The sequence below is a fragment of the Lissotriton helveticus genome, chromosome 11 (genome assembly GCF_964261635.1).
Source record: "Lissotriton helveticus chromosome 11, aLisHel1.1, whole genome shotgun sequence".
Lineage (NCBI taxonomy): Eukaryota > Metazoa > Chordata > Amphibia > Caudata > Salamandridae > Lissotriton > Lissotriton helveticus.
The window spans coordinates 551,604,380-551,631,361 of record NC_136072.1 but is presented as its reverse complement, the minus strand read 5'-3'; the positions used below and the strand labels follow the sequence as shown (position 1 = coordinate 551,631,361).

The 26,982-nt window shown below is 44.3% G+C and overlaps 1 protein-coding gene across 2 annotated transcripts in view; it reads left to right on the top strand.

The window, feature by feature from the left end:
- The window catches only part of LOC144791585 (metal cation symporter ZIP14-like), a 205,439-nt gene that overhangs the window by 89,974 nt on the left and 88,483 nt on the right, over positions 1–26,982 (top strand). Inside the window, exons 3-4 of one of the 2 annotated variants that reach the window (XM_078666306.1) lie at positions 19,712–19,898; positions 24,291–24,460. In XM_078666306.1, the coding sequence (XP_078522432.1) occupies positions 19,712–19,898; positions 24,291–24,460 (357 nt within the window). The remainder of the gene's footprint in view (positions 1–19,711; positions 19,899–24,290; positions 24,461–26,982) is intronic. The other variant, XM_078666307.1, reaches the window with a different exon arrangement.

Genomic DNA, 26,982 nt, shown 5'->3' with positions numbered 1-26,982 from the left:
AGGGGGAAACGGAACACAAAGCCTACGACGTTTAGAGTCAAGGCTTATTATACAGTACAGAACTATGACACCAAGGGGGCACAACTGCGATGAGGAACTAGAAGTGCATTTGGGGTAGGAAGAAGTCAGGATAATGAACAGTACATGATGTTGTAATGCGTTTTTCACTGTGCTTAATGAATGCAATGATTTACTTGAAATAACAATTAGTGAATAGGGTGGGAATTACATCCAGCTCGCATATAGAACAGCTCGCTCAATTTTAACTTTTAATTTTTCAATTTCACTGTCAGAAGAAAAGTTTACAGATTCTAATTATCAGTTGCTCCAGGAGGGGAATTAATACGGTTTCTTTATTTCCCTTTTTTTTGACAGGCCACGTACTAAAAATTCAATGTGAAGATAAACAGGGAGGATGAGAATCCATGCATGAATTGGAACATAGCAATGTATATTATAGCTGTGATATGCAAAGTATATTTTTTGAGTATCCCACTTGGGCGGAAAGTGAGGAGTTGATCCAATAAGAAATAGAGCCCACTTGGGCAAAACAACTTTTTCTGATAGTTGGAAAAATGCCAGGAGACAAAAATGTAACTCTAGGGAACTAATGTAACTCCAAAAAGACACTGAGTATGTACAAAGCACAGGATCACAGTTTGCAATTGTTTTTGTGAATTGAACATGCATTGCTGACTAATTACTTTATTTGACACATTTGGTTGTAAATGTCTTCCCTGATTTACATTACGTAGTCTGTTTTCTATGGTACCTGGAGAGAGATCACATGTTCATATAAAAACTCACCTTTAACTCACTGATGGTACTCGTGATCAAGAGACAAGGTCTCGAAACGCGTCGAGTGAGTGTTGCCACTTTTTGAAAATAAAAATCACTGCTAAATGCATTTGGAGTCCGTGGTGGTTGCTGTCCGAGAAGTGCTTGGGAGAAAACGCAACGTTGTGAGAAATATATATATATATATATATATATATATATATATATATATATATATATATATATATATATATAGTGTGTATATGACGAGGGAGATGGATACAGCGAGTAAGTACGATAAAGGTGAAGGGGATGACTACAAAGGCGGCGAAATATAATTGGGAATAGGATATGGCATCTTGAGATATACCAATTTGGAGATAATAACTTTGATAACCCAATGTATTGTGGGACATTGATGCCTTCCTATTGGTTTATACACCCTCGACGTTGGAAATGCCGCCCATTGATTGGTCATAACCCCACCAATATGGAAATACATTGGAATATTTAGGCGGCCATAAGCTGCGCTGAAGATCAAATGATTTATTTGCACTGAAGAAGGGCGATGCTGAAATGCATTTGCAGTTATAAATCAAGTTAATACTCCCGTGAGTGCTCCGAATTTTTTTATCTTAGTTGTTGCGAAACATCGACATATTCATCCTCCGTCTGGAGGCCCCGGCCGTGGTTCGATGGCTTGGGTGAAGCGAGGAAATTGATTTATGTTCGCCGTCAGAACCGCTGCTATCGGATCCCGTCGCCCGAAAGACGTGGATTATGCAAGTCCATGGTGCACTGACATAGGAGGGACACCTGGAGAGATATCGTGAATTCACTCATGCAGCAGGCGAGGGAGATGATACAGCAAGTGAGTATAATCAAGATGAAGGGATGAATACAAATCGGCGAAATATAATTGGGAATAGGAAATGGCATCTTGAGATATACTAATTTGGAGAGAATAACTTTGATAAAACAATGTATAGTGGGACATTGTGACAAGGCCGGGTCACCCCTCCTGCTCCTGACGCCGCTCCTGCCTGCACCTGACCCCGAGCCGCCCGCCTGCACAGATTTCCCGCCGCTGCCTATCTGCGGCCCCGCCCACCACCAGCCCATTCGCCGCCCCGCTCCCGCCACCCAGCTGACCCGCCTCCCGGCTCTTTACTTATGACGCCCCCAGAGCGACCGCGCAGTGGAAGTGCGCAGCGGGAGCACCGATTGAGCGCCGAAGGTGCGCCAAAGGTAAGCCCGTCTGCGCCTGGACCGCGCCCAGTGCCAGGACCCCTGGCCCACACCGACGGAAGCCGACCCGACGGACCTACGACGCCACCGAACTCATCGCTCTCACCGCCGGCCGAACCCCGGGATGCTACCGAGCCACCCCGAGACGCACCCACGGACCCTTCAGCTGCCACTCTTGCAAGTTCACCTGCATCCGGACCTGCACCGCACCCGCACCCACCAAACCGAGAACCAGCAGCAACCACCTGAAGTGCATCCTGCTCAACACCCGCTCCGTCCACAGACACGCCGTCGAGCTTTGGAACCTCCTCGACACTACATCACCAGATGTCGCCTTCCTCACGGAAACATGGATGAACGCCTCCTCAGCGCCCAACATCACCATCGCCATCCCAGACGGCTACAAGATCATCCGAAGGGACCGCGGAAACCAGACCGGAGGAGGCATCGCCATCATCCACAGGAACACCACCCACATCACGACCAGCTCCGACACCACCCTCACAGCCGCCGAACACTTGCACTTCCAGATCCACACCGACCCCAAGACCACCCTCAGAGGCACCCTCATCTACAGACCCCCGGGACCATGCACAAAATTCAGTGAAGACATCGCCGACTTCATCAGCCCGCACGCCCTGCCCTCCGAAGACTACATCCTCCTCGGGGACCTCAACTTCCACCTGGAGAACAACAACGACCGCAACACCACAACCCTGCTGGACAACCTCGCCAACCTCAGTCTCAAGCAGCTGGTGACCACCCCCACCCACTACGCCGGACACACACTCGACGCCGTCTTCTCTTCCAGCAAGGACATCGTCTTCAGCCACGCCACCGGACTCCACTGGACGGACCACAGCTGCGTCCACTTCGGCTTCAGAAGAACCACGACCCACCACCACCAGCAACAGGTTGCACGCAGAAGCTGGAACAAGATCACAGCCGACCAGCTCACCGCATCCCTGAGCCAGGACCCACCCACCAGCTCAGCGAACCCCAGCCTGGCCGCCAACAACCTCACGAAGTGGATCAGCAATTGCGCAAACGACCTCGCCCAACTGAGGACCCCGCCTAGCAGACCCGGCAGCAAGAGAGCACCCTGGTTCACCGACGAACTCAAGAGCTCCAAGAAGAACTGCCGAGCCCTCGAGAAAGCTTGGCGCAGAGACCCGACACCAGACAACATGACCGCCCTTAAGCTCGCCACCCGAAAACACCACCAACTGATCCACGCCACCAAGAGAACTGCTTTCAAGGTACGACTGGACAACAACGCACACAACAGCAAGGAACTCTTCACCATCGTCAAAGAGCTCTCCAACCCCAGCACCGGAAACAACGACATCACCCCATCGCAAGACCTCTGCAACTCCCTCGCCTCCTACTTCCACAACAAGATCGCAGACATACACAACAGCTTCAGCACACAACCGGCGCACCCCACAACAGCACCAACGCCCCCCACCACCACCATCCGCGCCTGGACCCCGATCACCACCGAAGACACCATCAGGACGATGAACTCCATCCACTCCGGATCCCCAACCGACCCCTGCCCTCACCACGTCTTCAACAAGGCCGACTCCATCATCGCACCCCAGCTGCGAGACATCATCAACACCTCCTTTGACACAGCCACCTTCCCAGAGAGCTGGAAGCACGCCGAACTCAGCGCTCTACTGAAGAAACCATCAGCAGACCCCACCGAACTCAAAAACTACCGCCCCATCTCGCTCCTCCCGTTCCCGGCCAAAGTCATCGAGAAGACCGCCAACAAGCAGCTGGCCGCCTTCCTCGAGACGAACGGATCCCTCGACCTCTCGCAGTCTGGCTTCTGGGCCAACCACAGCACCGAGACCGCCCTCATCGCAGCCACCGACGACATCCGAGCCCTGCTCGACAACGGAGAAACAGTGGCCCTCATCCTCCTGGACCTCTCCGCGGCGTTCGACACTGTCTGCCAATGAACCCTAGTGCAGCGTCTCAGCAACGTTGGAATCCAGGAGAAGGCACTAGAATGGATCATCTCCTTCCTCGCCGGAAGAACACAGAGTCCGCCTACCACCATTCAGATCAGAAGCCACCGAAGTCATCTGCGGCGCTCCTCAGGGCTCCTCGCTCAGCCCCACCCTCTTCAATGTCTACATGAGCCCCCTTGCGGCCATCGCACGCCAACACAACCTCTACAGCATCTCCTACGCCGACGACACCCAGCTGATCCTCTCCCTCACCAACGACCCCGCCACCGCCAGAACCAACCTACACGAAGGGATGAAAGACGTAGCCGAGTGGATGATGAACAGCCGCCTGAAACTGAACTCAGATAAGACGGAAGTCCTCATCCTGGGATCCTCGCGCTCCACCTGGGACGACTCCTGGTGGCCCCCCGCCCTGGGCAGCGCACCCAAACCAACGGACCACGCACGCAACCTGGGCTTCATCTTGGACTCCTCCCTCTCCATGACCAGACAAGTCAACGCCGTCTCCTCGTCCTGCTTCAACATCCTGCGCATACTACGTAAGATCTTCCGCTGGATCCCCACCGAGACCAGGAAGACGGTCACCCAGGCCCTCGTCACCAGCCGACTGGACTACGGCAACGCCCTCTATGCTGGAACCACCGCCAAGCTCCAGAAGAGACTCCAGCGGATCCAGAACGCCTCAGCAAGACTCATCCGCGACGTCCCACGACACTGCCACATCGCCGGACACCTGAGAGACCTGCACTGGCTCCCGGTCAACAAGAGAATCACCTTCCGCCTCCTCACCCACGCACACAAAGCCCTACACAACCAAGGCCCAAGATACCTCAACAGCCGCCTCAACTTCTACACCCCCACCCGTCAGCTCCGATCAACCAGCAACGCCCTCGCCGCCGTCCCTCGCATCCGAAGAGCCACCACAGGAGTAAGATCCTTCTCCTACCTGGCCGCCAAGACTTGGAACACCCTCCCGACCCACCTCCGCTTGACCCAAGACCACCTCGCCTTCAGAAAGCAGCTCAAGACCTGGCTGTTCGAGCAGTAGCGGACCCCCTGAAGCGCCTTGAGACCCTCCGGTGAGTAGTGCGCTATATAAATGTGCTGATTGATGGATTGATTGATTGTTGTATAGCATTTTAGGACCCTAGTGTCATTTTCCCGATTCATGCTCTTATATAGGTATAAATCACCATGTCCTTATATAGACATAGAAATCATAACCATTTTTACACCTAGCTCATGCAGTCCAAATACGGCATGGCTACTTCCACTAGTTCCGAAAATCCACAATGATTTCTTGGGAAACTCGGCTTCAGCAGTTGGGGACTTCCCCCTGCTTGAATATTGATTTGTCCAAGAACTCATGGAGTTTTCAAAGAACTGAGACTCTTTGATGACGTTATTATGTCCACCTTTACGTCAAATTCGGCACCTTCACGGTATAAATATGCCCACACTTGCCCAAGAAAACACACGGTGGTTTGAAGCAGTTTGACTATACTTGCCCGACGCAGCTCGCTACATCAAGTGCCGAAGGAAGCCAACCCTCCAGCAGACGCACTGAAGGAGACCCTGTTTTTTCTATTGCCTTGAAATCCAGCTCCAGTGTTTCCAAGCTCCCCTTGGGAAATAGAGTCCTGAGACGGAGAGATACCAGACCTCCTTCATGCTAAACCAAGGTACGGAGCTGATTAGGCCCTAAGAGAAATCTTGGATAGATTCTTGGCAAAAGAATACTAAACTTATGCTACACCACACTTACTCCTTCCCTCGTACTAGACTTAGGTTAGGTACATCGGGGTAGGCGTATTTTAGAAGCACCAGTTGAGTACTTTTTAGTCTTTATTTATTTATGTATGTATTTTATGGCTTGGAAACCATACCATGCTTTTACAGTATTATTTTATAATACTCTTCTTGCTGTATGCATTATACTTTACAGCCAGTATTGCGATTGTAGCAGTTCATTTCTTCTGTATGAGAAAGAAGACTGTTCAATAAATACTTTTATTCAAAATGCCAGTCTCTATTTCTCTGCACCTCTGGTGAAACAAAGCATGCACGAATGACTGAGTAAAATATCTATCTATTGTTTCCACGACTCTGAAGATGAGTTTTATCTTGAGGAAACAAAGTTGTCATGTTTATGTGGTTGTCAAAAACTAATCCCTTCTTGTGAATTCGAGAACGTTTCAAGTGACCTCTGAGCTAGCTGGCACTCACAATTAAGTCTAATATATTCAATAGAAACCTAGTCGACGTAAGTCCTACGTCACATCTATAGGATATATTATTCCAATGCGCAGTGCCTATTGGGAATATAGGAACTACACTACATGGCGCCCAACGCACTAATTTAACGCTAGATACTAGAGTAACTCCGTCGTGCTTTTCGCAGAGACCCCTTTTCCCGTAAAAAACTCCAATAGACGTCTGGAGTGGGTTAAAGGATAAAATATCCGCCATAACTGAGTAGAACGAAAAATCCTATGTATTAGTTTTTGGTTTTGTTCAGCGTTGAAGGATACAGTGTTCCAAAATAATGTGCACCTTAACTTTGTTTCCTTGAAACTTGCTCTGCAAAAACTTTCAACAAAATGGCCAACGAGGATAATCCCGGGCCCAGTGGAACTGCAGCGTCTGCAAACCAACTGGGTTTAGACGTTACAGGTTTCCAACAAAATGACCCGGATGCTATAATCAGCCCGGAAAACGTAAGTAAAACAATAGCTATAAAGCTTATAGAAAATGGCCTATTACCAAGAGGTGGTAGGGTTATATTTCTCATTGAGGCACATGAATATCGGCAGACAGAGGTATTCTATTCATGAATTATCTTCCCAGAAGCAAATCCAACAACACATGTGTTCCACTTCTATAAGATAGAGGAACCTCCAGCGGAATACGTTCCTTTCGAGGACATTGAAATTCCACTAACTTACCAAGAGCATCAGCTCTGGTTTAAAGGCGCCCTACAACATCAAAATCTCATTACCAGGCTCGGTCCACTAGGTGGACCAGGATCAACATGGCCGGTACTAGCAAGCTATACACCACATCCTGACATTGAAAGAATGACAGATGTAGAACTATTAGCCCAGCTAAAACAATTAATTAAAATACATAGACAATTGGTTCAATATGTCATGTGGACTCTTAACAGTCCAACCTGCTATAAGAATTCCACAGCAAACCCTTCATCAAGGGAACACAATTACAATTACACCATAGACTATACAATCAGTCATTGGTAAATTACCCACAAAAAGGGAACAACTGGTTAGCTCAAAAAAATTACTCCGATCGAGGCAGTATTTCCTGATAGTACACCTCATGAGAAACACAGGATTCTAACAATCTGTTTACCAATGGGGATCGCATCACACCTGGAGGACTGTGACACTTGGGGTACAGTCTTTGCTGCAATCTACACAAAAGCTCATGGTGTACCGTCTATGGCGGTGATACCAGACGTCCTGAAACCTATTAAAAATGAATACAGGGCAGAACCTGCTTTAAATCTCGGTATGAAGTTACTGAAGGATTTCAAACAGGTCTCAGGTATAATATTAACTAATATTAAAGGAGAAGCAGCATCATTGGCAATCAGCTAAAAACTAAAAGAACTTAATGTAACTGAGCAACCATATGAACTGGCCGGAATAATTGAAAAATCCTATGAAGAACTAGGTAGAGATAGTTTGGGAGGGAAACCAGTAAAGCCCGAACTGACAGAAAAATCCTGAAAAAGTTTTTGTCAAAAACACACTCACTACTCCTAAATAGAAGTGGGAACATACTAGACAGACACTTCCTAAAGAGAAGCGTTCCCAATCCAGAGGTAGCAAAAGGAGCACTCTGTAAAGAGATATTCTCAGAAATAGGGCTGATTTTAGAAAACCTGATAGATATCAAGATACTGATACACGTTCCTCTCGTACTTTTCAGACTTCCTCACAGAAATCCGAAAGAAGAGGACGATCAGAACACAAGGAAGAACGCGTGAAGTCCAAAGACGATCAACACGTTCCAAAAAATAAGAAAACTCAATTCACAAAGAAGAAGGTAGCAAGTCTAAAAACTAGACATGCAGAGGATCTTGAGGACACAACTCAAGAACGGGGAGTGGGCCCAGACAATGCTGGACAGCGCAGCAGAAGTTACCACAGCTCGCAAGATCCTGAAGGATCATCTGGAGACAGTGGACCTGAATGAAAACATTCAGGTTGAAACTGCCGAAACCAGGGTTAGTGTACCCCATAAGTTATATGAAGTAACACTCCTGATAGAGGGGGACATAACTAGAAAAATAAAAGCAATCTTTTGGGAAAAACCTATCTAAGGGTTATGACATCCTTCTGGCTGAATAAGACTGGCCACCGGAATTTTTCAGGGAGTGCCCACATGGCGAAGAAATCATTATGCCAGCCTTCTCAAATCATATTCCTATTATTAAAAAATACACCGATGCCAGAAAATGGGCTGCAGCCCAGGCTCCAGCATTATTTAAAAATCATGCAGGAGGGGATGAGGACTCCCCTCACCTTAAGATCCAGTTAAAAAATCAACCTACTGCTCAGAGGCAGTATCCAGTTAAGCAAGAAGCTAAAAAAACAGGTCACGGAGATCTTAGATCAACTTGAATACCAAGGGGTGATTGAAACGTGCACCTCGTCCATGAACAATCCTTTGTTTCCTGTCTCCAAACCAGAAAATACATATCGTCTAGTTTTGGACTACAGTCATTTAAATTCTTGTTGCAAAATGCACACAGTGCAGCACTGATGAACAACAGCGTGCGCAAAAAATATAACACATTAGATTTTCCAAACTGTTTCTTCTGTCAAAATATCGCACTCCATGGCAGGCAAGTCAAACTTGCCCTGCCCATCAGTCTGGGAGCAGTTGAATCTGCCTTGATCCTTCTAAGTCCCATTGGACCAAAGCGCAGATTTTTCTGCTTTGCTGTCTTCCGTTACTAGCTCAAATGTATTTTTGTGTGCTCCGAGCATGAATTTAAAGTCTGGTGCAGTGCTGTACACCCAGAGACAGCTCCCAGATTCTGGGGCCCACTCATGTCTCCTGTCTTCAATGTTCTGCTCAACCTGCCATTGCTGCCTCCCCTAAACCTTCTGTTGGCTAGTCCAGCAGAGCACTGGGGTTAGGTGACAATCCTCTGGCTCTATAGCTAAATCGTCTTTCCTACAAGAGGTCTATTTGAGGTTTAGGGGACTAACCCAAATTACTGCAGCGATGATCAGGTGCTACATCTTGAATATCATGCTGTACCCATTGGTGCCCTAGCAAGAGAAGGGGTCCATCTATGTTTTGGTGACTATTTGCTTCTCCTACCACAACCTTTCGGGCCACCAAACCCAAAGTTGTCCAGTCAAGAGGTCTAAAGAAAGCCACACACTGAACAGACCATGTCAGTCTCTGAATAGCAAAATTGGGATTCGAAACTCTTCCCTGCTATTGTCTTTGGAAACCCTAAAAGTTTGTGGTTGTGTTTGTAAAGAAACATCTAAGTAGCCACTTCTCATGCCTTAGGACCTCCTGGATACTACAGCCAGGAACTTCAATACCATTCTGTTTGTAAACCAGCAGTCCCGGTTTGAATATTTTGACTTCCTCCAAGACAGCAAGGAGAAAATCATTGACCCCAATGTTGACCGTAAGTATATGTTCAACATTAGGGTCACCGAGGAGTATAAAAAACATAAACAGTGACTGCAAAATTGTTGATTGCTATCCTTACAGGACTACCAAGATCACAATCTCTCTTCCAGCCAGAGATGGCTTCTTTCAAGATCTTCGTTCCACCAACAGGCTCTTCCCTCTTCCAAGCTTCCAGATAGCAGTTCAAAAGAGAAGTGGTGGATGAGGGAAGAAGTCTGCCTTCCTTTCATAGGTTCAAGAAATACCAGTGACTTGACCATCGTGGTCTGCCTTCCTCCTCTGGTCATCTCCACCCATTTTGTGTGGGAAGCGTTGTTTTTGCAGCCGGAGTAGGGGGCAAGGCTTTCCCTGTAACGGTCACTCGAATTCTGTGCTTTTGAAGGTCTGTGATGTAAATTTCATCAACCTCTCGCATCAAGACCACTTCTGACCAGGCAGTATCCCACTAACTTCGGGAGGTCTCTTTTCAATAGTAATAGAACCTGCTCTGTCCTCAGGAATATCTCTTCCAACATTTCCTTGGAGGAAAAAGTGTGAAGGAATCTGCCTGCCCCATTTTGCATCTCTACTATCTAATTCCGTTCCTTCCACTCTGGCTCTGGTCCTAGCAAGTACCCAAAATGACAAGTTTTATCATTGCTACGGTGAAACCATGCCCCTAACCTCATAGTAATACTCCTTTTCTATCATCCACGTACGCAACTCATAGTCTCATCTGGTTTTACTGCAGGAACCCCTCCAGTAGTGCCTTGTAGGTCAGTTTGGTAAAATCTCCACATAAATTTTTTGAAGCTGAAGTTATCTTCAGTGCACTGAAAGTCTTCATTCCACAAGTGAGATCGATAGACATTATAATGCGCGCAGACAACACAATGGCCATATTCAATGAAGGAAAACAAGTGTACACACTACCCACACCTTCTGGCTGGCTGGGGAAATGGGTGATCAAGGGTGACATATATTTATTGGTCTCCCACACTAAGGCAGTCCAGCACCAGTGCAGACCAGCTAATCACCCATCTTCACTTTTATCACAACTGGGTTTCACCAGGAAGTGTTCAACTTTCAACGTCAAGATCTGGGAAGGGCCTGTGATAGATGCTTTTGCCAACCAGTTTGCTGCCTTAGTACCTCATGGTGGATGTATGACATTACAACGCATGCTTTTACCACGCATGCTTTTACATCGCAAGTTTTACAACGCATGCCTTTACAACGCATAGTGCTTTGGGGCGCTGGATAGTGAATTATTTAATTTACTATTCCAACTCCAGTCCCCGTGGATAGTAGGGAAGGTGTTGGATAGTAAATTAAATATATTCCCTATCCTAGAGCGCCCCCAGCGCAATGCGTTGTAATGGTTTGCGTTGTAAAAGTTGCAATGTAAAAGCATTGCGTGGTAAAAGTTGCGTTGTAAGTGATGTTTCCCCCTCATGGTTTCTCACGGAATGGGACAAAAGTTAGGAGTGGGATGACTCTTTACTTCTAGTTCTTAGGCTCTTTGCCGTTATGAGAGGAAAGGAGTCTTTTCAGTGCTGCTAACTCCTGGGTTATAGCCTAAACGTGCGCATTGATAGCCTCCATTTGTCAGAGGGGCTTGTGGGGGCATGTAGCAAGCATGGATGTGGAGGAGTACTGCTGGAGACACAGACATGATACTGTAGTGCGATGTCTGCAATTACAAATGCTCATCCCACCATTAAATATTGTTTTCTTATGGGCCCACAGGGTTTAGAAAAGCAGAACAGGTGCTCTTTCTGTGCTCCAAACTTATGGAATTCCTTGTTGACCTAGTTAAGCTTTGAGGCATCCTTGACCCGATTTAGACTTGGTCTTAAAATGTGGCTTTTCTTTCACAGGTTTCCCTAATTGCCCTAGATTGGCATTTGCAGCCCACTCCATTCCATGGCTAGACACTCGTCATAACTTTTTGTTTTATAGCTTTACTTAATTTTTAGCAACCCAACACTGAACCCTCTCACCCCTCCAGGAGTCTAATTTCTCAGTTTGCGACCTCTGCACACCAATAAAGTAATGTTCCTGGTACAGTAGGCCAAGTCCTCCTGTGATCTATCCAATTTCAAGACCCCAAACAATATCCGGTTTCCTTTCCCTGCCCATACAAGTAGGACCAACAGGCTGTTAGTTTCTCTGTAAACAGGCTTCAAGACAGGGAACATGGAGTTTTGCAATGGGTATAAACAGCGAGGTAGAAACAACATTTTCGCTAGTGCCACTCTGCCCAGGATAAAGAGTGGAGGAGGGTTCCAAAAGCTTATGGAGGTTCTAAGGCCCTCCAAAGCCCTTCGCAAGTTATGTGTGTGGTGCTAGACCGCATTGTGGATCACCCATATACCTAGGTAACAGAACTTCACCGGCTTTGATGGTAGTCCTAGGTCAGGCAGCTGTGGTTGTGATGTTTCCGTCAGGCCTGCTAAGGGGAATAGCAGTGTCTTTTGATTGTTATCGTGTAACCCTGATTGCTGCAATCGCTGTCATCTACTGCATGAGAATAGGGACAGATTCTCTGGGTCAAACTAGGTGCACCAAGGCATCATGTGTGTATAGGGACACCATATACACCACTTCACCCACCTGTATTTCCCAAGGTTGCATTTCCTGCCACACTCTTATTACTGGTTCTATTGCTATTACAGATAACAACCCCTGTCTGCCCCCCCTCTCCCCTCTCCACTCTCCAGCTACTCACTGTCTTCCCAGCCGACTGAACTCCGACGACCAGATTTTTAAAAAGGTGTCACATCCATAAAAAACAAATCCCTCCGAATCCCATCCCATCCCATCACATGAAGGACTTCAAAGATCTACTTCCAACCAAGGGAGTCAAAAGCCTTTTCAATATCTAGCATTACTTGGGTGTAGTTGTCGGGGGCTCATCTATTGAGGCCATAACATGACTGAGATTCATGAGCGGTTTGCAGCCTGGAAAAGCCGCATTGATCCTCATGGACCAGGGCCCCAGCTTTAGGAAGCAGCCTATTGGCTAGTATCTTAGAAATATTTTTTGTACTTACATTGAACATAGACAGAAGTCTGTATGAGCCGAGCTCCATCGGGTTTATTTCAGGCATCACAATGACAACCTCTCCCATGTTGTCTGGTACTATATCTCTCTACTTTGCCTCCAAGTACACTAAGTGCATTATAACTTAACAGAAACTGCAAGACACCAATTCCGCTTCTAAGTTTAATGGTAATAACCTGGGTGCCCATTCAACGGCCTGACCGCATCCAGCTGCTGCTTATTCCACTCCTTGCAGATCATAAGAATCAAAATGTAGGGGGTCCTGAATGTTAAGGCGGTGGAGGAATGCAGGGATCGAGCAGGCAGAACAGACCCACATAAGCATGCAGACGACTTGTACATTATAGCAGCATATACAGTTTTGAAGTAGCATCATTCTTCCCAATAGATGGTAGAATTCCCAGCCCACACATTGACAGATAGACTATGTACAAGTGACCGATTCAACTTAGTACTTTTTGCTTCTCACCTGCGTGGTCTGCACAGTCTCGCTGGCGAGATTTTATGTTTTTTGGTCAGCTTCAGTATCGGGCTTTAAGCCCCGCCCCTCTTTCCCATTGGCTGGCGTTACCGTTTATGCTAAACTGTCGCCAGCCATTGGGAAAGAGCATTCTGTGACGTAGACTTTTCTCTTTTTGAGACAGCCCACTTGGACGGGCTCGTCTGACTTCCTTTTGGCTTAAAAGGTTTCTTATCTTTATGGGGCCATGTTGGCCCCATAAAGATAAGAAACATTTTTCGCCAAAAGGAAGTTAGATGAACCTGTCCAATTGGGCCGTCTCAAAAAAGAGTAAAGTCTGTCATAACCGCGGCTGCCAGGCCACAAACCCGTAAGGGGCAGCGGAAGTGAGGGGGAGGCACGCAGCAGAAGGCTGGAGTGGGAGGCAGCGAAGGCCTACTCTTCCCAGAGAGGATGTGAGGCAGAGCGTGTGTAGTGCATGTGAGGGGACAGGTACATTCAGTCCTCTGCTGACATCTCAGAATCCAGGTCCAGATGAGGGTTTTTTTAATGTGCAGTTTTATATAGCGCGAAGTGGACCCAAAGGTATTGGAGCGCTTTCCAGCGGGCGAGGTAATGAAGGTATAATACAGCAGGAGGACACTGTCAAGCCTCTCGCCGCTCAAGCCGTGTCGTGGGACAAACCTGCCATAAATCCGTAAGGGATACAAAAGGGGATGATGGACGGAGCGTTTGAGCAAATCAAACACTCACCCCCAGTCAACTGATCTGGGTTTAATCCATCACCATTCTTTAGCCCACTCAGCCACCCCAGTTCAGACATGGCTATTTGCAAATCAGTCTAACCCTGTGCCTCATGGGAACAGTCCAGCCCGAACTGCCAGGCCATGTCTTCCCTGGACCGGAAACAAGCATCCTGGGACCGGTTTCGGATTCGGATTCATAATCCTCATCAGCCAGACTATCTTGAATCCAGTAAGGGGCAGCGGAAGTGAGGGGGAGGCAAGTAGCAGAAGGCTGGTGTGGGAGGTAGCGTAGACATACTCTCCCCTGAGAAGATGTGAGGCAGAGCGTGTGTAGCGCATGTGAGGGGACTGGTACATTCAGTCCTCTGCTGACACCTCAGAATCCAGGTCCAGATGAGGGTGTTTTTTTATGTGCAGTTTTATATAGCACGAAGTCGACCCGAAGGTATTGGAGCGCTTTCCAGCGGGCGAGGCAATGAAGGTATAATACAGCAGGAGGACGCTGTCGCCTCTCGCAGCTCAAGCCTTGTCGTGGGACAAACCTGCAATGTGTGTGTGTGACACTGTGTGTGTGTGTGACACTGTGTGTGTGTGTGACACTGTGTGTGTGTGTGAGACACTGTTGGGTGTGAGACTGGGTGTGTGAGACACTGTTGTGTGAGACACTGTTGGGTGTGAGAGACACTGTGTGAAATACTGTGTGTGAGAGACACTGTGTGTGTGTGTGTGTGTGTGAGACACTGTGTGAGGCACTGTGTGTGTGTGTGACACTGTGTGAGATATCTTGTGTAAGACACTGTGTGAGACACTGTGTGTGACACTGACACACACTGTGTGTGAGACTGTGTGTTTGAGACACTACGCAATCTCTAATACTCACTCTACTCTCTACTACTCTTTACTACTCACTCTCTACTACTCCCTCTCTGCTACTCTCTACTACTCACTCTCTACTACTCCCTACTACTCACTCTCTACTACTCTACTACTCTCTACTACTCATACTCTACTACTCACTTTCTACTCGCTCTACTCACTTTCTACTCGCTCTACTCACTCTCTACTCGCTCTACGCTCTCTACTCACTCTCTACTCACTCTCTACTCACTCTCTACTCCTCTCTACTCCTCTCTACTCCTCTCTACTCCTCTACTCCTCTCTACTCCTCTCTACTCCTCTCTACTCCTCTCTACTCCTCTCTACTCCTCTCTACTCCTCTCTACTCCTCTCTACTCCTCTCTACTCCTCTCTACTCACTCTCTACTCACTCTCTACTACTCTACTCATTCTCTACTACTCTCTACTAGTCACTCTCTACTACTCACTCTCTACTACTCACTCTCTACTACTCACTCTCTACTACTCACTCTCTACTACTCTACTCATTCTCTACTACTCTCTACTAGTCACTCTCTACTAGTCACTCTCTACTAGTCACTCTCTACTAGTCACTCTCTACTAGTCACTCTCTACTAGTCACTCTCTACTAGTCACTCTCTACTACTCACTCTCTACTACTCTACTCATTCTCTACTACTCACTCTCTACGCATGCACATATATATATATATATATATATATAGAAAATCTTTCTGCATATATATATATATATATATATATATATATATGTGTGTATGTATATAAACATCGAGGGGGTCACAGCAGAAGCAACACAATCCAAACGCAACAAGCGTCGTAACCAGAGGCGGAAATGCAAGAGGCAACTGGAGAGGCAAAGGAGGGAAAGGGAAAACAGTTACCCAAGTAATGGAGAATGATGAAAGCAACAATAATACAGTGATAAATCTGTGCGACCTTGATCTGAATGTTGCGGAACTGCAATTATTATCCTTGGGCCTGTCCTTTTGCCCCAAAACCGGTTTTCAGTACACACAGTCAAGAATTGACGTTTTCAAATTTATTCGAAAATTGAAGTTGGTAAAGTTTCACAAATTAAAAAAAGCTAATGTAAAGGCAACTGACATCGCTGTTTCTAATACACCAAGCATGCAATTCCAAGTCTCTGACATTGCAGGACTAAGAACTATACAAGCATTGGCTGATAAGACAGAGGAAAAGGAATATGAAAATACTCAACAGGAATTGAGAGATATGGGCATTACTTGCGTCGGCGCCGCTGAAAGCCCATTCAAACCAGTTTCAACATTCATGACGATCATGCCGCGTGATGCTATTGATATATTCAGTGAGGTTGTTATTGATGACCTAAAGCAATTGAACAGGGACACGATCAACAAAAAACCAAAGAGAAGCTATAAAGAACAACAGTACACTAAATTGATGAAGAAAATCAAGGAAACAGACAGTATTATCGTAAAAAATGCAGATAAAGGTGGGAACATTGTCCTGTGGCCAAGAGCAATCTACATTGAAGATGCCAACAAACATTTGAATGATGTATGTTGTTATAAAAAAGTGACATTTAATGAACTCAAAACAGTGAAAGAACTAGTGTTTAAGGAATTAGCTCAATGGAAACGTGGGGGTCTCATCAATAAAGAGGAGTATAATTTGTTAAAAACAGATCATCCTATTACTCCTACTTTATATTTCCTACCTAAGGTGCATAAACAGGTAAATCCAGTACCAGGGCGCCCCATTATATCCACTCCGGGAGGACTGATGGAACCCATTTCCAAATATGTTGACTTTTTTATTAGAAACTATGTGGAAGCTCTTGGTTCATATATTAAGGACACGGGTCATATTTTGGAGAAACTCAGTAAAATAGTATGGTGTGAGCATTACTGTTTTATTGTCATGGATATATGTGCCCTATATACAAGCATTGAACACGAACGGGGTCTAGCAGGAGTGAGATTTTACCTGTCTAAACGCGAGATCAAATTCCATGAACACAACAAAATGATACTGCAGATGATTAATATTTGTCTTAAAAATAATTATTTCCTGTTTAATGCATCGGTGTACCAACAACTCCGGGGTGTGGCGATGGGGGTATGCTTCCCCCCCAGCTTTGCATGCTTGCATGTAGGCTGGTGGGAGGAGCATGTCTTGAAGCACATCCTGGAGGAACACTTCTCAAATAAGGCAGTTGCTTGGTGGCGATTTATTGATGATGTATGTGTAATTTGGCAGGGCTCTGTGGAATCAGCACAGGCATTCATCAATAAAATAAATATTAATGATTTAAATCTTAAATTCACGGCCAACATTAACAAGGAAAGAGTGGAGTTCTTAGACGTGGAAATCTATATTTCCGATGGCAAGATTAACACAAAATTACATAGAAAAGCCACGGCGGGAAACTCCATGCTTCATGCCAGCAGTACCCACCCGAGACACCTTATTAAAAGTATCCCATATGGCGAATTTTTAAGGATTAAAAGAATTTGCAGCAACAGTGATGACTTAAAGGAATGCCTAGATGAAGCAGTGCAGAGATTTTTAGCCAGAGGATATAAAATAGGGGATCTCAATAAATCTTTATTAAAATTGGATACCCCTACAGTAATGCCTGACGAGACCCTGTTAGAGTGTAACACTGAATCCATAAATAAAACGGCGCCTATCAGGTTAATAACTACTTACAATTGCCAACATAAAAAAGTAAGACAAATAATAGCTAAAAGTTGGCCTATCCTGAAATCTGATATAACTTTGGCACCTGAAATTGAAGACTCCCCAAGTATCACCTATAGAAGAGCGCCATCTATGCGGGATGTTTTAGACAGGACTATGCCGGAAACCTCAACCAAAACCAAAATTAAGAGTGATTGGTTAACTAACAGGAAAGGGTTTTATAAATGCAGCTCGTGCAGGGCTTGCAAATTCGGTATTAATGTAAGGGAAATTCAAGATGCATTCTCTACTGATTTACACCAATTGAGAGGTCTATTTTCGTGCAAAACAGAATTTGCAGTTTATGTCCTGGAATGCACTTGCAAACTCAAATATATAGGCAGTACTAAGTTACCTGTATCTACACGCATTTTACAGCACTTGCGTGCCATTGTCAATTCAGACGCCAGCTACCCTGTGGCCCTCCATTTTAAACTTGTACATAACAACAATCTTAAAGATTTAACTTATTTTGTATTGGATGCGGTGCCTAAAGAACTGAGAGGAGGAAATAGAGACAAAAAACTAAGACAGCTGGAAAGTCGTTACATCATACAATTTGACACAAAAATACCGAATGGATTAAATACAGGGGAGGATTTGTACAATTTCTTATAAATGTTTTATAGCGTAACGTTTTAAGAAAATGATTTGCAGTCCATGAAATCACATTCATATCTTCTGGATCCTAATATTCTGCTATGTGGTTTTTTATCTCTTGTTTTAAACTTTTTATGTGTGTAAATGGTATTTTAGTGAACTTTTGGCCTTATTTATACTGGATTTGAGCTGGTTTTACTAACTAGTTTGGTTTTACTGGTTTTTATCTGGTGTCTTTCGGGTGGAATGTTTACGCTTTGCTATTTGCACATATCTGGGTAATACATTTATGAACTATGCCTGCCATCAATTTGACGTCATGATTATTACTACATCTTTATTTTTGCACTTGTCACTTTAACTCTAATGCATTTATATGTAGATATCCAGGAAATAGTGTGTGGATTTATATTGTTATGCGTAATGAGCAAGTGAGAGTAAAGAATTATGCCTATAGGTATTTATGAGATGATTTATCTGTTCTTTTGGTTTTGCACTAGTCACTTTCATTCTAATATGTCAATAATGACAGATATAAGAAGGTCTATACGGATGTATATACATATCAATTTATACTGTCACTAAATATGATGAAGAAAGATGATTGAAATATGCCTATTAACTGTTAACACTAATTTGAGAAATAGTTTTTAATTGCACTAAATGGGTTTTTATCAATAACACTTATTGGAGAAATTAACTGTTCCTTTTCATATGGCTCCCTATGGATAGGGCTTAGAATTTGACTAGGTGCATAATATGACTGCTTATGGTGAAAATATATTGTGTAGAATTAGGGCACTAGCCCAAGATTATGTTGAACTCTTGATTTATAAAAGATGTATACTCTTTTATTATAGCTAATATGGGCACTTGCCCGTTACATCTTCAGCCTTTTTTCAAAACTAATTGTGTCCATGTTTAAGATTTCAATTTTGAGATAATTGCTGTGAGAGACACTTTTATATATACACGTAATGCACTAAGAATATATTCACGGAAAGTCTGTTTTCTAGATCCATTGAAAGAAGGGGAGGAGCTATAGTTAATGGATAACAGTATTTATGCACTTTGGTGGTCACGACATGTCATGTGATCAAGTCCGGTGTTACCGGACGAAACGCGTCATGTTTGTCTGAGAAGGGAGAATAACGCACTTTAAATTGGAACCTGCCTTGTGGTCCGTGTCCTGATTTGAAGCCGTCTCTGCGGTGGAATTGGGAGTTCGTTTGGCCATATATAAACATATATATACATCTGCATATCTATATAAATACAAATATAATTGTATGCATACATATGCATGTTCTGTACATGAACGTTTGAAAGACACTAATAAAAGCAAAGCTAAAAAGCCACCTAATTGCAAACAGAATTGCTTTAACTTAAACAAGGGCGAGACCTATTGCATTTTCATTGCTTATTTATTCTTCTGCTAGCCTCCAATGTCTATGTGATTAGTGATCAATGCTGGAATTCATTTTGACAAACTGATGATATTAATCTATTCTAAGTCTGAACAGAATACATTGCATTTTTAAATAGTATGTTGTTTCTCTTTTTTTAAGTGTTTCAGCTCTTCAGAGCTCTTCACTGTCCACAATCTGAGTGCAGGCTCTCGAATAGATAAGGCAGGGCTCCAGGATTTCTGTCCCACCATCTTGCAGCAGTTGGAGTCTCGGGCATGCACGGCTGAGAACCTGGAGAATGAAGAAAATGAGAGGACAGAGGAGGGAAAGCCAAGCTCAGCTGAGGGTGAGAAGATTTGGACCGCTTGAAAGCCGGATCTGTCCTCAGTGTGAACGTTTAGCCCTACCTCTTTGGGCATCGTTGGGCACAATTCAGGAAGATGTCTTTGCCCCATATTTTCTTTTCGTTGTTTTTATGGCAGAAGTAGATTGTTGATATAATTTCCAAGTTACTACCAGACTTTAGAAACTTTTGCCAACTGCAATGTCGCCCTTCAAATGTACCCTTGTGATGTGGTAAAGTTTCATTGCATAACATTCCCTGTGTTAAAAACAACTACAGAAGCAGAGAGTAAGTGCTATGCCAAAATAATTCAAACTAAATAAATGTAATCTTGAATGGGACAGGCTGAAATACTTGAAGCAAAGAACTGAGGCAGTATGGACTGCTGTGCTGTCATTAGAAAGTGTAGATCAGTTTAATTCGCTGGTATCCTTTGTAGCTTATATGCTTGAATTATGCTGCTGTAACTGGAAGACCGCCAGGAAATCAAGGTTTATTAATAGAAGACTAAATTCCTCTGTTTTTTCTTGGAAGTTTGTCTATTGGTATTTAGGCCAAATTTGACGAGATAAAAGTGACTGAAGGAGCAACAGAACTATACGATTTGCATGGAACTGAGGAGTTTGGTTGTTCGTGGTGGACGTAGACCACCTCGCTGTGTCCATGGGAAACTTCAATCTGGAACAGGCTCCACTGTGCCTTTTCCCTTGTTAACACACAGCAGCAGGTGCAGGCCAGTCTGTTTCCCTGCATGTGGCTGTATTGGCATCCCTGCCCCTGTGCTCCCTACACATGGCCATGATGGCTTCTCCCGCATGTGTCAGTAGGGGCTTCCGTTTTGTGTACCTCTGCACGTCAAACTATTGACTTTCTTTGCCTGTGATCCCTTCAGTTTGTGTGGCCGTGAAGACTGTCTTTGTCTGCACTCAATGTGGCAATAGTAGGACATTTGCCTGTACCCCAGCATGTAGCTAGTTGCTTCCCTTGTTTGTACCCCTGTACATGGCAGTAGTGACTTTCCCTGTCTGTGCTCTTGCATGGAGATTATATCCCTTGTTTCTATCCCTGCAGTTGGTAGTAGTGATTTCCCTTGTTTGCAAAACCTTTGCTCAGAGATAAGGTGACTGTGGTCCATACCTCCTGTTCAACACATTAGTTCCTTTTCTTCTTTATCTCCCTGCATGGGGCATGAGCTGAAGAGTTGTTAAGTCTTCAGTTGTCTCTGATGTGGACATAAACATGTGTGCTTATTGATTGGTTTTCTTTGCCTGCTCTCATCGGACTCACATGTATTGTTGTTTTCTCTATACACTTTGGTGACGCTTGCCCTGTGTGTGATTGTTGCATCTTGTTGTGCGTGTGGTGATATAATTTTGCCTGTACAGTGTTGGCTGCTGCACTTCCTCTTTATGTGTCTTTGAGGTCTTGTGCCCTCTATAAAAAACCATATAATATTGGGGTGACTGAAATCCTATTGCCACCAGGTACTGAGTCCAGAAAAAAATTAGAATCCTTAGCTGGGAAGTCTAAACCCTTGATCAACAACAGGGTCACGTCTTTGGTAAGACGTCTGAGTTGAAAGCTTCTCTTTGAAGAGTAGATGGGTCAAAAGAAGTGCAGTACAATTTGAACCGTATACATTTTATTCACTATACTCTGAACTCTCCCTCACTTTTTAAAATATATATATAGCAAGCACTCTGGCATCTAAAAGGTCCGTATCCACAGCGCTGCTTGGTACAGTTGGTGGTAGATGGCCTAGTATAGAAGACTTTATTATGATCGATCCTGGCACAAAAGAAACCAGATTTATTGCAGCTAAACTATTCTCCAACAATTTTGTGTGGTGACTACACAAAGAGGCCAGTGTTCAACAAAGCAATTCGTAATTGGTACAAAAATAAAAATACAATACAGACCAGATGCTGAAGTTAAAGATTACCTGAGCCATATAAGTACAACCAAACATTATTGAAAAAGTGTAGAGTTGCCAATTAAGAAATGGAAAGCAAAAGTGCATAACAAAAATTCTGGATGATACGCTATTGAAGTGGATGTTGGTTCTGTTAGTGGAATAATCTTACTCTTTAACTCAAAGTGCAGCAAGTCTGTAGAAACCAGCTGAAGTGTCCAGTACAATCCCAAGTGAAGATCTCATTTACACATAAGGTTCTGTTGAGGGTAAGATATAGATATGAGGCCACTTGGGAACCCTTGATTGCCTATTGCAGACTTGTGGCTTCTGCTAGTTGGTTCAGTTTCCTCCTCTTTGCAAAAGAAAATCTAATTTGCTGTTAGGTGACTGCCAAAAATGAAAACAATTTGTACTCTGTTCCGAGTGTAAAACCAATGAGTTTCATTTACCAACAGCCAATCCCTCTCACCGTGAAATCATCTTGAAAAGAACAGGGACACTTTTCTCTCCCTGCATTGAGCTATGAAGTGCAAACGAATGCTGTTCAAGCACTCGCTTGACCATAGCATCATGCAACTTTGTGATGGGTATGGAATCTAGACAACCTCGCCAATTTTCTGGAAGTTGCCCAGATTGATTTCCAGCTAAACCTCTATATCCACTGTAGCTAAAGTCATTCTTGTATTTCTGACTAGAACTGCTCTTGAGAACTTGCATTTTGAAGATGGGGGCATTTAGAGTATTGTGCCTCCATGGCCAGCTACGGTAGGAACAAAGGAAAAACTGTCCTGGGCAAGAAATTTAAATAAACTGGGATGGGCATGAAGTATCGCCTGAGACAAAAATGCATGATTCCTGCCTGCCATGTTCACCCTGTCCTTCTCAAAGTGTAATTTCTTTAAAAATATCAAGAATTACGAATTTTAAGATTGGCAAGAGGCGCTCGCCTCCCCACGCGAAGTGGTGAAGTCCTCCAAACTGAGATTAGTGTAATTAAAGATGCTAAATCACCTTTATTATACAAGAGTAACCCTACATAAGTGGGTATGGAAACATGTCGAACACTGGCCAAAATGTTAAATGTTTCAAGTGTACGGTTACAAATTGAAGTCACAATATACAAAGCACTCTTCATCTTATAGTGGTTCGTCTCTTAAAATATACAGTTGCTACTTTTAACATTTTGGCCAGTGTTCGACATGTTTCCACACCCACTTATATTAGCTTGAGTCTGTATCTGATTCACTCGGGGGTGGAGCACAAATGTTCCCCCTATATGCGTTCCACTTATCCCACACTCCCACTTTTTGGTGCATCCTCGATGTATGTTCGCTACCCTGTCTGCCACCATAGCACTATCCATACCTACGCTCCATTCTCGATATGTTGGATAAGTGTGTAATCCCCAGTTTTTGGCTACGTTTCGTTTTGCATACATCATACCCAGTGTGACCCAATCTTGTGCCACATGATTGAGATCGGTTGGCTCCCATATATTTAAGAGACCTCTTCTAAACTGAATTTTTTTGTAATGTATTAATAAACAGAATGTATACATTTTTTTAAAATGAATTACGGATTTCCAGGGCTGCTTATGCTCTGTGATAATCCGCATGGTACAGTTCAAAAAGACATGAAGGCCAAACAAATGTGATGAAGAAAACTGACCTGAGGAAAGCGAGAGCAGTGTGAGGTTTTGTGGCTCAGATTGTTTCATGTACGCAGAGGAACACAAACCTGTCTTAGTTCAAGAACTGACCCCTAGTGACCTCCAAAAGTAGTCACAATTCTGTAACTTCAGTTAATCTGGAGACTGGATCCTACACTAAAATACAAGTCTTAGTGAATCAGCATTTGTAGCGGGAAATTTCTCTCCTGGAGTTGAAATTGCAGAACAGTTGATATGCCCATGGTGGAGGTAGGATTTCACTCACATTGGGGTGTGCGTTTTCTCTACATTCAGTTGCATTTTCACCCCAAGTGTGGTTGCATTTATTCCTTGTGCAATTGTGTTCAGCCTGCATGCATTGGAGGTGGTAGTTACATGCTTCCATTGGGTTTCTCTGTGTGATTGAGTTTCCACTCCATGTCGTTGAAGTTTACATTGTATGTGGTGGTGGTGGTGGTATTTTGCCTGTGAATGGTGGTTGTACATGTTTCCTGAGTGCGTTTGTCGTATTTCGCTGTTAGAAACCACTTTCAGCTGCCTGTGATGGTGGCATTATTTTTGCAAAATCATTTTTGGCATCCATTTAGTTCGGCCCCACTGCACCTTTTGTCCTTTGTTGTAAATGCTGTGCTTCTCTCTTGAAGTCACCTTAGTCTCAGCTTCTGCTGTTCACATGCAATCCTAACCCACCTGCCTTCTGTAGCTCATGTACATGATCTGTTTCTGTTGCTTTGTGCTTGCCTGTGCTGCTTCTGCTGCTCTGTGGTGTCCCGGGCAGTGTTGTAACCCCATATCTCTTCTTGTTCCACAGTGTGGGGTTTTGGGTTTCTCACCGTGACTGTGATAAACCTGTCCTCGCTCCTGGGAGTCTTCGTCGTGCCATGCACCAAGAAGCCCTTTTTCCGGTGGATTCTCCTATATTTCATCGCACTGTCCATCGGCACGCTCTTCTGTACTGCGCTTTTCCAGCTCCTCCCCGAGGTGCAGTAGATGGGAAGATATTGGAGCTTTTATGTGGTGGGGGCCCTTTGACATCTGTCAAAGACGCTAGTGTAGGAGGGGAGGCATGAAGAGACAACAGTCTCTCTGCTGTATAACCTATTCGAAACCCCTAGCATGTCCTGTTGCAGGACCTATTTTGCACTGGGTCAGCACCCTAAAGTCCTTAGTTCAAGACTGATTTACTTAAGGGAATTCCAGCAGCTTTCAGAGTTGTGTAGGAGAGGAGTGTTGCACCTCTGCCAATTACTAACTTCAAGCCTAACCTCTGCCCTTGCCTTCTGGGAGTGCAGAGACTCGTTAGTATTGAAGGTAGTGGGATGTCACCACCCTGAGTATTCGTCTCATCCCACTGGATATTTTCTTGGCCCCTGCACCCCCAAAAGAAGAAGGCGGTGATGTCCTGCTTCTGATCACTGTTCTGCTCCATACTTTGGGAGTTCAGAGGCTTAGTCTAAGTGGGGAAGGTGGTGGTGTGGTGAGATATTTCCCCTCTGACAGCCACCTGTATCTGTCACTGTTGCTCTTCTTTATTTGGAGATGCAGAGACTTTAGAGGTGTGGAAAGGGGTTTGGTTGCCCAATCTTTTGATCGCCCTACTCGGGCTCTTCCTCAGCTCATTCCTACCTTCAGCTCCTTTTTTCTTATTGGATTATGTAGAATTTTATTTGGGTCTCGTGGTTTTCTCTAAATCTCTGTAATCCTCTTAATTTTGGAAATCTGTAGCTAGAATAGTATTCTGGAAATACTATGTATTTTTTTTAAAAAAACTATTTTTTTTGGCCTGTCCTTCGCCTCGTGCACGTTTTTCTCGTTACCAAATGGAAAGTCAGATTTTATTTTTAATTTTTCTTAAATTTCAGAAATGTACGATTTGTTATCACGTTCTAATTGTCATTAACTATTGTTTTAATAATGTTGATGAGTATCAAATGTTACTTGTCAAAGGAACTCGCTCCAGCCTCTTGATCTCCAAGACTCCTTATTCACCTAATGAGCCCCCTTCCCCATCTCCTGGATGCGACCTGCAATAAGTCTGATAGCTCATGGACCCTATTTTTTCGCCTTGAAATCACTTTCAGTGCGTTTAAGCACTACAAGGCCTTTTTCAAAACGGAAAGCAAACAAATGCCTCCTCTGATTGTGTACTCACAGCAGTCGTGGCACTTTCCTTGAAAAGGGAGCACTACTTGCACAAAGAGACCTAAGTGCAGAAATATGTTTATCAGTAGATGCTACTAAAGGCCCATAATGAATTATTGTACAGTAATTTAATCCCTGACTGACAGAGGCGCCTGGAGACTTTAGTCAACCGGCCCACTCAAAAAGAAGCAACCATTCCAGCACAGATTAGCTGTGTTATCTTGCAGTTATTATCACCAAAAGTTAGTTAGTTGCGAACAACATTAGCACAAGAAAACCAAATTGACAGAGGACCTGCTGAATCCCTTGGTAAACTGTGATCTACACACTAGAATGCTGCACTATGATCTTCCTAAGATGGTTTAGAAGAACTACATCTTTGGGAGATCTGTTGAGCATAGTTACAATACTGTCCTCCTGATTTAAAGAACTCTCTCACTTGTATTAGTGCACCTCTAGGGCCACACAGGTACCCAGTGGAAGGGGATCGTCCATTCGGAACATGTGCAGTATCTGGAAATAGACACAGGCAACGTCTTGTACAATAGGAGGAAGAATGAACACGCAGATATGATACTTAAAGAGATTTTTTGGGGTGAACCTTGGACCTGCTAGCTCAAAATCTAGGGCTCGATTCACAAAGGTAAAGTTAGACCTATAGTCTAACCTTAATCCTTTTCAGTTTTCACAAAGGTAAAGTTAGACTAAAAGTCTAACTTCACTACTTTTCAGTAAGCACAAGGGTAAAGTTGGACCAAAAGTCTAAAAGTAGTAACTGAACTTTGTGAATACCGAAAATTAGTAAAGTTAGACTTTTGGTCCAAGTTAGCCATTGTGAATTAGGCCCCTAGGGTTGCTGTTCTACCCCCTTCTCAGCCTCTTTCGATCAAGGCTTTCTGTCCCTTTGCTTGGTCCGGAAAAATATGGATCAATTAGTAGGCCCAACCTATTGGTGTAAGTCGTCGGAGTTTTGATGAGGCTGGAGCAAGAGCCTTTATACAGAAATTTAATGAATTGTAAGTGCTGCACAGTCCCGGAACAGTATTATTCTCCAAGATGAATTCCCCTTCCCCTACGCAAATGCTGAATATGAGGGTTCTGCCCTTTCCAGTTGCCAAAGTGCAGGAGCAGATGCCTATTAACTCCTGCCTTAGACCAAGGCCTTCAGTTCCGGGGCTGTTCTGCATACAATCTTTTATGTCTGTATCTACAATGCAAGTATTGCAAAATCACTAATTGGATTTCTCCCTTTCTCTCTTTCTGGTGTTGGAATCTGCTTTCCTCTGGAATTCTGGATAATTTCTCTTTGGAATCTGCCTTCATCGCCTCAATCTTTTAATTTTGCCCTATGCGCTCCTCTT